The sequence below is a fragment of the Ipomoea nil genome, unplaced genomic scaffold (genome assembly GCF_001879475.1).
Source record: "Ipomoea nil cultivar Tokyo-kokei standard unplaced genomic scaffold, Asagao_1.1 scaffold0688, whole genome shotgun sequence".
Classification (NCBI taxonomy): domain Eukaryota; kingdom Viridiplantae; phylum Streptophyta; class Magnoliopsida; order Solanales; family Convolvulaceae; genus Ipomoea; species Ipomoea nil.
In genome coordinates this window covers 5,878,692-5,889,468 of record NW_017617116.1, presented here as the reverse complement: position 1 = coordinate 5,889,468, position 10,777 = coordinate 5,878,692, and the positions used below count along the sequence as shown (strand labels likewise).

Genomic DNA, 10,777 nt, shown 5'->3' with positions numbered 1-10,777 from the left:
CGTTCCAAAGTAAAGAGGCATGTGTTTACCCATTATAGTTCTTGAAATGATTTGTTTGAACAATTATGGACTGGGAACAAAGCCTGGTATTTTTTTTTTTGAAGAAGAAGAAACAAAGCCTGGTATTTAGAGAACCACTTTGCCAGTTTGTACAATGTTACACTTAACATGTTTCATTGCTTCCAACCTGGTCCAAACTTCTACCTAAAAGTTTTTTCAATTTTCAAATAAACAATCTTCAATATATTTTGCATTTTTTCTTCCAAGAACTGTCCACATCTTGATGGAGAAAAAACTTTTCTCCATATCTAATCTAAGACTAAAATATTCTTAGCAAAATCTATTTTCCTCCACTCTATAGACACTCCTATCTCTACTATGGACAAGCCAACAAGTCATTCTGTGTCCACTCAATCTTCTCACTTAATAAGACTACTTTAAACCCCAACATTGTGTGTGTGTGTGTGTGTGTGTGTGTGTGTGTGTGTGTGTGTGTGTGTGTGCAGTCTCTGGCTATAGAAGTCCATGTTTCAAAGTTATTGCTTTTCCTGCCAGCTGGGTAAGTGACACTACTCTCACCAACTCTGCTTTACTGTTCTTGAAGAAAATTAGGAAAAAAGAACAGAGTTGTTTACCCTTTCATCATGGTAAGCTGTTAGATGTTTAATCACTGGTATTTCTCACATATGTACATCAATTTATGCAGAACTTCTCTTCTTTTACAGAAGTCTTGTTCGTCTAGTTAGTATTGAGTCCTTCTTGTTAGGCAATAGGCATACATTTCATGCATTTGATGATCACATAAAGTTTGTTTTGGTTTTTCAGTTGGGGATAGGTGAAAATGGCAGAGATTTAGCTCCTTCTGCCCAATAGCAGGTGAGGTTAGCCAAGAAGTTGACAGAGGCTACTCCCATGGTTTCAAGGATGTGGGGATCCTTGGGGTTAGGGGTTCAATCCTTGAGAAAGCCACCCTTCACTAGAGCCTGTCATAGCAAGAGCTTTGTGCACCAGGTTTCTCTCTCAGGGATACTAATGCATTTGTCCACTGCAACAGAGAATCACTGAACAAGTAGGAGTTGTTCTCATCCAAAGCCAATAAAGGTAGTCTAATCACATTCTTGCTTAAAACCTTGTACTATAGAATCTCTTCCTCTTCTGCATTTCAAATATATAGGACAACTGTGTAGTTATGATTTCTATTTCCTGTGTCTGGAAGCATGTTGTGATTCTGTATTGTTTGTAAACTGACAGTACAAAGAGTATGAGAGAGGAAGGAGGGTTTGAAGTGATCAAGAAAGCAAATTCTGAATATGCCGATTCTATGGAGAAGGAAATGAGAGAAGAATGTCTGGAAAGCACGAAACTGACAATATCAACGCATTTTCTTGGGTATGCTTTACCAGTAATATGTAAACACTATATTAATCTATGAGCATACATTGGGAAATCACATTACCTTTGTCAAGGTATTATGGCTGATTTGCAGGGAGTAGCTAACCGTGGCTGCTTGATTCATGTGGGGCGTGACACTGAGAAGAACGGCAAAGGTATGACACTGATGAGTATAGGAAAAACATTTTCAAGAGAATAATGAAAAGAACAAAAATAAGTTTTCTTGTGTTAATGTATTTCTATCTTTTTCTATCCATATGTAGTGACGGCGCTACTCGCTGTCGCTGAAACTACCATTTTATGGGAGCCTAAACTTGAAGCTGAAGCTCTGGGTGCTCAGAAGCTGACATTGAATGTTTTGTGTTGATGAACATTGCAGCATGGCTGGAAGATTTTCCAGGTTGAGTGGTTGCTTCAATCTGCAGAATGTTTATTGCATCATAATGCGGTGAATTTCTCATTCACCTTCCCATGCCCTTTATATTTATGAAGCAAGTGCACACACAAACAGATGAATACTGTGATTTTCTACATTCAGCTGAATTCAAATTCGCAATCATGATGTAATCCTAATTTGATATATAGAAGGAAATTTTATAATTACAGAGGCCAAAACAGTCACAATTAGTAACACATGCAAATATGAAGTTTAAACTGGAGAGCTAGAGCTCCATTGTTTCTTCAGTGTTAAGCAATACAAGGCAACAGATGAACATTTACCTGGCCTGGGCTTGAGACACTTCCTAGTTTTGCCACCGGAGAGTTCTGTTACCCTCCTGCATGATCTCAAAAGCAAGTTTGTATCTTTCTAAACTAGTCGCTCCAGTCTCAATGAACTTATTGGCTTCTTCCCTTAAACTCCACAGCATCAGGGCCCTAAAATCTTGTGAGCCACCTCCAGAGTCTACATCCCTTAGGATACCATATTTTGCACTCTTTGTCCATCGGTGTAAGATATAGCGAGATGGAAGTTCCCTTACATTCATTATCTGGAAAACCTTCAAGGCATGTCTACAGAGCACACCTTCAAACTCAAACATTCTACAACTGCAACTTATATTGAGATTTGATGCATTGAACGCAACAGTATTCCTTTCATCGGCATTTGGCGCACACTTCTGAACCAAGTACCTGCTAATGGCACCTTCAACATTTATCTTTATCCCTACATAGCTATAGCACTCCATAAGTTCTTTCTGGAAGACTTTAAACATTGTTGTGGTGTAAAGTCTTCTACATTGCTCTTCAATGGGATCTTTTGTGTGAAGAACTGTTGGCAAATTCAACGAGTTAAAGTCCTCTTTCCTTTCCTCATCCCTGCCTTCCTCAATGGCTTTCTCATAACGTAAAACAAATTCGTTGAGAGGTGTTTGGGGTGTCACCATTGGACAAAAATATGATTTCAAGCTTCCATCCACCGGTATGCCAGCAAAGAATGTGCCTCTAATATACAAAGGAACCCAACTTTTGCGCATCCTGGACATATCTTTCAACCAAGCATTGTCCTTCAAGTTGTATTTATTGATAAGAACATTCCATGCTGCATCAAATTCATTAGCAGTCTGACTCTGAAAAATGCAGGTTTCATACTCATACTTAAACTCGGGATTCAGAGAGAGTAATGCACCTAAATTCTCCTGTTCCTTGGACACAATTTGCCATGCAGAAAAGCGATGATGTGTCCCAGGGAAAACCTGAGCAATTGAATGTTGAACGGCCCAGTCTTGATCTGCTATAATAGATACAGGACGCCTCCCAGACATTGCCCTTAGCCAAGCTTGAAGTACCCAAGTAAACGACTCAGCAGATTCATCAGCAATTAAGGCACAGCCAAGGAGTACAGGTTGCCTATGGTGATTAACCCCAACGAAAGAAGCAAACGGCACTGAATGACTACCTCTCCTGTAAGTAGTATCAAACACAATAGCATCCCCAAACTGGGTGCAGGAGAATCTGCATCTTGCATCAGCCCAGAAAAGATTCATAGCTCTACCATCACACATCTGCACTGCATAAAAGAAACCCATATCTTCTGCTTGCCGAGTCTGAAAATACTCAAGAAGCACAGCATACCAATCACTTCCAATTTTACTTTCTCGACCACGTACGACAATGGTGAGGTCACCATTTGAATCAATGAAATCCAAATTATCCAATCCACTGCTTGCTTCCTCTTTGAATACAACCGAAGTAGACAGTCTTCTATTAGTATCTGTTGGACGGTCAAGATCATGATTATGTTCAATTTGATGGCGATCAACCACCCATCTTCCAGATTCTTGCCTTTGTATCCTCATGAATGCTCCACAACCTACTCTAGATGGGTGCTGATGCCCCTCCTTGGAGCACACAAATCTTCGCGATGTAATTGATCCATCAAGCTTAGAACGGAATAGCTGACCAATCCTTACTTTAAACCCAGTATTAGCAGCATAGGAGCTGTAAAATTTGTATGCTTCATTAGCAGAACTAAATTCAAGACCCTTGCATGGTTCACCTTTAGGTTCACCACCAACTTCCTCCCTTTTAAGGCGTTTAGCATCAAGTACTCCAGATGGTCCATCCTCGTCAGTTGATCTAAGTCCTGTCCTAGCAGACAAAACTGTAGTCGTTCTTGGAGCAGGAAGAGATTTTCTCTGGATACGGGCTGGAGTTATTTCACCAGGGAGTTCAAGATCATGATTATGTTCCTTATTGATACTGGCAATGACCCACTTCCCAGAATCAGCTTTCTGTACCTTTATGAAAGCTGGACAACCAACTCTTGTATTAGTCTGAAAACCCTCCTTAAAACACACAAATCTCCGGGAAATTACAGACCCATCAACCCTGGATCGGTACAGCTGACCAATTCTAATCCTGAATCCCACCTTTGTTGCATAAAGATTATAGAACTCCTGTGCTTCTTCAGCTGAATCAAATTCTAAGCCAACATATGGTTCAGGTCTTGACTCTCCTTCATCATCATGGTGGGCATTATTCTTCAGAACAAGTGAACCTGTTGGCTTTGCTCTTACAGTCATGATGTTCCCTAAATCTTCTCTATTCATATCAGTATCTGAGACAAGTAGTTGAACTATATAATTAGAGATATGCTGGAAAATTTTCAGTTGAGTGAATTAGTAGAAATACAAGGCATTGCAACCACAAAAAGAGCACAATGAATCACAATAATTGACCAAGCCAACTACTAGTCAATATAAATAATTGCAAGCGTAAATAACTAAACATCAGGACTAGAATCCAAGACCTCTCAATTCTCATGGTATCTAACCATAACAAACCCAGTTAAGGCCTTAAGGGCACAAGGCCTCATAAGCAGGGATTGTGACTGCATGTGGAATCTTGGATAAATGGGACTGTGAAAGCAACTAAGCCCATATATTTGCATCTCAGGTTTGTGCGAGTATGACTTGACAATAACACAGTATGCTAGGAAGCTCAGATCTTGACCACAAGAATGTTCTATCAAGATACACTTGAAACCTTTGTCACTACCAAAATGGGTCATCTGATATACTACACCAGACTCCCAAGTTATTTCCCTAAAGAAAAGTTACTCCTTACTGCTATAGGGAAAAAAAAAAAAAAAAAAAAAAAAAAAAAAAAAAAAAAAAAAACAGACGGCAAACTGTAATTGTAAAGTGATAAACTCTACAGATAACATAAATTTGGTACTCCATTTCATGTTCAATTACTAGCCTAATACTGCAGATAACTGTAAAAGTGTGATGCATCATTGAATTGTGGGCCTAGCAATTAACAGAAAACGTAATACTCCCTCTGTCCCATATTATGTGTCTTACTTTCCTTTTTAGTTTGTCCCAAAATGTTGTCCACTTTCCAAAATTGAACATCACCATCATTCTACTTTTTTCAAATTACCCTTCTAGCTTTTGCTTTCTTTATTATTTTTATTTCCAAAAGTGAAAAAGTGAGGGACATAATTGGAAAGTGCATAACATTTATTTTAATTCATTAAAAAGCGTGCAAAAAGTAAATGAGACATCCAATTCGGGACGGAGGGAGTATTTTTTAAAACCTTGAATAAAATTGCAGGCCTGCAAAAATCAAGAAAAGGTCCTGTGTGTGGATCATAATTTAAAACTCTTCTATAGCAATGGGATATATTTCCAAAGTGAATGACCTCCTAAGACTATCCTCTTCGGTTCTCTTGTTGTAGGTAAATCCCATCCTACACGTGTTCAATGTCGCATGGCACAGAGTTCAGAGTCAGCTGATCCCATTAATTCTACGTAGGTAACTTCATAGAATTAATGGGATCAGTTGACTGTGAACTCTGTGCCATGAGACATTGAACATGTGTAGGATGGGATTTGAATGGAGATTTCATAAATAATAATCGACCAAAATAGAACTTTCATAAACACGGGAGGGGACAAATTTTTGGAGTCATTTTGGGAACATAACATATACATACTATTATCCTGGCAAAAAATATCTGTTATAACTGGTAATAGAACATAAGCAATACACACACACACACACACACACACACACACAAAATTAAGCACACATGACGTGTTGCTACGTGGTCTAAATCAGGTATGCTACTTAAAAAAGTGATAACAGCCTTCTAGGCTTCTATTTTATTCTTGAACAATCAAGGAAGTGGCTAATAACTTTAATGGAATAGTGGGAGTTAGAGTTATTACTAATGCCTTATTGGGCTTGACCCAATAGGCCAGGGGTAATAGGACATTCTAATTCACCTTGGTCATCCAAGATCTGACAGTCAGTCATTACAGCGTGAAGGTCACTCGACTTATGGCAAGCGAGGAACAACCTTAATCATCCAACAACATTAAAGTCATTTGGATCCAATCACCCGATCAAGCTCGCTAGATGACAAAGTAGGCAATTGTCACCAGCTCCAAGGCAATATGTTATAACTTCCCTTGGCTCCCGCTCTAAGGCCATAACCATCCAATAGTTAGCATACTCCACGTGTCTAGACAACATTGGCTTATCCATAACTACTTTCTCCATGTATAAATACTTCCTCTTTGTACTAAAACGGGTTCCCAATTCATTAATAGAGATACATATAGGTTCTAAGGCCACCCCAAATGACTGAGAACTCTTACAATCTTCATTCCCGTTTCAACCCAACTCTAAAATCTAAATAGTCATTCAACCTCAAACCACCTAGAAGTTTATGCTAGGATCTCCAGGCTTAATAACACTAGCAGTAGGATGCTATTTATTAGGGTATTGAATCATATTGGAAGCATTAAACAAACAGAGTGGAATTTAATTTGCCTAATCCCCTAAGAAACTTACTAATACACAAATCAACAAGAACCCTCAATGAATAAATTCATGTGATGAATAATCTACAAAGCAATCAATCAGAAGAATCTCATATGTATTTCACTATCTCATCAAATTACAAGGCCCTTTTTTAGGATTTACAAGAGAAACTCTCTCAATGAGGGCAATATTTTATGCAGTTATAAAAATAATGCATTTAAATCTGAACAATTTTCTTCATACTTAAGAAGAGCAAATACAAACACAAAATTAGTAAATAAAGGAAGACAAATTTTTCGAGGCTAGGTATAGAACTAGATTCATGACAAAAACCTTTCAGACTTCCTGTTGTAAAATATCAAATTAACCAAAGTTTAGTTCAGCTCTAGGAGACAACCTCCACTCCGAACTCAGTTTAACTCAAAAAACAAAAAAAAAACAAAAAAACAAAAAAAAAAAAAAAAAACAAAAAAAAAAAACAAAAAACAAAAAAACAAAAAAAAAAAAAAAATTCACATAAATGAATTATATGAATTACGAATTGCAATAGTGAAGGTTAATGGTTCAAATAAACACATATTTCGAAAGTCGGAGCAAACTGCGGGGGAGGGAAAACCTTGAAATTGCTAGGGTTTTACTTTTCGCATATAGGTGAAGCATACCACTGTTTTAGGGTTCCCGGGCCCGAAAATTTTCGAGAAATCTACCTGCTGAAATCACAGCAGCTTAGCGAGCTCAGATGCCGAAAATCGCACGCATAACAACTATAGATTTTAAAATCGACCAGTGAGAAAAAGCTGAAAATCTGAAATCTCTCACATCTCCTCGGACGAATTGAATTGTGCGCAGAGATCAGGCTCGCAAACACTTCGATTCCCGACTCATTTTCTCCTCTTCTCCCTTCGCTCTTGAGCTCAGTTCGATGCTCTTCCTTCTCTTTATCCTATCTCCACACTGAGCTACTATCGAGTACCGAGGAGACCGAGGTAGTGTGAGCCGGCGAGGGCAGGACGGTTGCCGGTGGATTCAGTCCGTCGACGGCGCAGGGTTTGACGGTGTAGATAGTAGGGAATCTAGAGGGCCGGGGGCTTGGCTAGGGCCCCGTACGACTGTAAATATACCATGATTGAATGTGGGGCCGGGATGGTCGAGTGGACCCCATTTGATGGATTACGGTTTCTGATTGAAGTGCACTATCCATTGTATCTCTTCTTCTATTTTTTTTTTTTAAATGTAAATTATAAATATAAATAAAAATTGAAATATCTTTTATTGCGATATTGCTTTCTAAAATTAGAAAAATAAAAAGGGACTTTCTTCCAAAAAGATGACCCGAAAACTGACAAAAATATTTTATTTCCTTTTTTGGCAATAAAAATTGGAGAAAATATCTACAAATGTATAAAGTTTATATATGAAAATTAAAATAAATTATTCTAAAAAAAGTTATAAATAGTGTAAATAGACTATTATTAATCAAAACAGATAAAATGGGTGAAACTTCATATTTAACTTATGAGAATTTATAGTTAATACTTAATATCATTGATAGATATTATAATAAGTACACAAAAATATATCATGATGACTCTTTAAATAACACATAACTATCTGGTTATTAAATATTATTAGTAGTCATCTTTATGCGCAATACGTGCAGGTTTGAACCTAATATTAAAAATCATAATTTAAATGTATCAAATACAAAATATGTATCAATAAAAACAATTTAAAATGTTTTTTTTTTTTTAGGGATTGAAAATGTTATTTTTTAATCATCATACTTATTATTATTATTATTATTATTATTATTATTATTATTATTATTATTATTATTATTATTATACATGTAAAAGTCACATGTTTTAGGGAAAAAAAAATAAAAAGAGATATTATTTGATGGATATGAAATTAATTATTACCATATTAGTTGTGTTTTATAATGGAAAAATGAAGCAATTTAAATATGTCAGCCAATAATTCCAGGATCAAATTAATTAAATGACTAATGAATATAGTTTTTTTTTTTTTTTAAAAAAAACCATAGTATGATTAAATAGATTGTTGTAATATTACCTTTAATAAATGTTCCTTAAATAGTTTTAACCTAATGGTGTTATAACAAATTTGAAGCTATTTTGTCTTGATAAAATGCATGTATAATATTTTAAACTTAATGTAAAATTATTAGCCTTTAAAATACGCACAAAAATCAAAGATATAACATGAATTTACACATATAATGTTATTGGTTTTATATATAGTGTTTATAAAACTTGAGTACAATTATCGTTACACAAATTACATACTAAGAATATAAATGGCTAGAGTCTCGAATTTCATATAGGAAACAACTACTTATATATAAACTTATTGTGAAATTCTAATAATATCAGTTTTAGCCTAAAATCAATGAGTTAGTTTGATAAAGTTAAAAAAAAAAAAAAAATGTAAAGGTTATAGCAAAAAATCAAATTTGCACGAAGCTGACAAACTCAATAGCCTAAGTGAGTTGGCTTGCTAGCCTGACCGTTAAAATAATAAAAGTTAATTTTAGTTTCATAAGTGATATGGAATGAAATATACGTATAACTTTGTACGTAAATTCATTAATAGTTTTTTATTCCTTAAAAAATTTAGTAAATTTTTAATAAATATATTAAAATTTTATTACAAAGAAAATTATTTATATGAAATAAATAATGAAAAATGTATTATAATTATTATATTATAAGTATAGCTAAATTAATTAGTATTATTATTTGTTAATTTTTTAAATAAATAAACTAAATTTATTCATATATTTTATACAAATGCATTTACATCATATTTTTGAGTTTTGTTGAGTACTATCAACTCTATCACATCATGTCTTTGAGTTAGAATTTAAAATTTGAGATATATATTGATTAAATGTATGCTCTAAATTTATATTTATAATTAAATGTGCTGATTTGTTAAAAATGAAAGTTAAAAATACTCCGTATTAATTTAAAATTGTCAACATTTTGTACCGAAACCAGCAGATAAGTCTAATTGCCCAACACGGGGGAGGGTTGGTTCAAGTTATGCAATTTTTCTCGAGAATATAACATAATATCCACATAAGATTTTTTGCTATTGTAAAAGAATGTGAGATACTTTTATATTTCTGGTAGGGAATACCCCGACCGACATACTGTTACCCCGACCCCAGTGCCTTCGTCCTTTTCTTCTTGACTTTGCAGGTTACAGGTCGGGTCACTTGTGAAGAACCCGGTCGGTTGCCGACCGGGTAATGCCCGATTGGCGTTGCCGACCACCGAGTGGTAGCCCTTTAACGAGAGAGCTGGTGAGAAATACGTGGCGACTCTACGCGTTGACAGGTAGGGCACCCGGGAAGGCGACACGTGGTTGCTACGTGGGAGGCATGCCGGACGGCCGGATTTGTGTCTTCGCTCCGCGGCTATAAATACCCGCGATAGCGACAGTGTGGGGGGTTTTGGGACGATCGATAGGTTGTTGTTAGAGAATCCCGACCGCAGTCAGTCGGCATTCAGAGCAACCATTTAGATTGTACTTAGGGCCTTCACTGTGATCAATAAGAATTATTTAATTGCTTTAATTGATCTCGTGTTTATTTAATTACCGCTTTACGTGGCAATTAGTACTATCAATTTCCTTAAGTGTTCTCACATTCCTTTATCTTATTGCTAATTTTGTCATTTTCGCTCATGCAGTTATGTATAATATGCATGCCTAACGGAACGTTATGCTGTGAGCACAAGGTGGGCACGGTTCCATATCCATAATTTATATATTGTAGATTCATAATTTCTATACTATAGATTCATGATTTTTATACTGTAGATTTATAAAATTTATACTTTAGATTCATAATTTATAAACCGTAGATTCATAATTTAAATACAGTAGATTCATAATTTCTATACTGCAGATTCATAATATCTGTACTGTAGATTCATAATTTATGTACTGTAAATTCATAATTTCTAAACTGTATAGTTATCAAATTATGAACATATAATTATCTAATTTGTGAAAATAGAGTTCAATAATTAGAATCTAAAGTATACAAATTATGAATCTACAATATAGAAATTATGAATTT

At 35.5% G+C, this 10,777-nt stretch overlaps 1 protein-coding gene across 6 annotated transcripts; it reads right to left on the bottom strand.

The window, feature by feature from the left end:
* Window positions 1-1,360: 1,360 nt before the first annotated feature.
* On the bottom strand, window positions 1,361-7,801 carry LOC109175891 (protein FAR1-RELATED SEQUENCE 7). Of its 6 annotated transcripts, none has more exons than XR_002053324.1 (4): window positions 7,374-7,793; window positions 2,113-4,450; window positions 1,687-1,868; window positions 1,361-1,529 (listed from the first exon to the last, which is right to left on the bottom strand). XR_002053324.1 is itself a non-coding variant. In XM_019325260.1 (3 exons), the coding sequence occupies exon 2, from the start codon at window positions 4,440-4,442 to the stop codon at window positions 2,136-2,138; it is 2,307 nt and encodes a 768-aa protein (XP_019180805.1). In that variant the 5' UTR covers window positions 4,443-4,450; window positions 7,374-7,793; the 3' UTR covers window positions 1,361-1,529; window positions 2,113-2,135. The 6 variants fall into 6 exon arrangements, 4 of the variants coding, with proteins under 4 accessions (XP_019180805.1, XP_019180804.1, XP_019180808.1 ...); XR_002053323.1 differs by having other exon boundaries at window positions 1,687-1,811; XM_019325260.1 differs by lacking the exon at window positions 1,687-1,868.
* Between the last annotated feature and the right edge of the window lie 2,976 nt (window positions 7,802-10,777).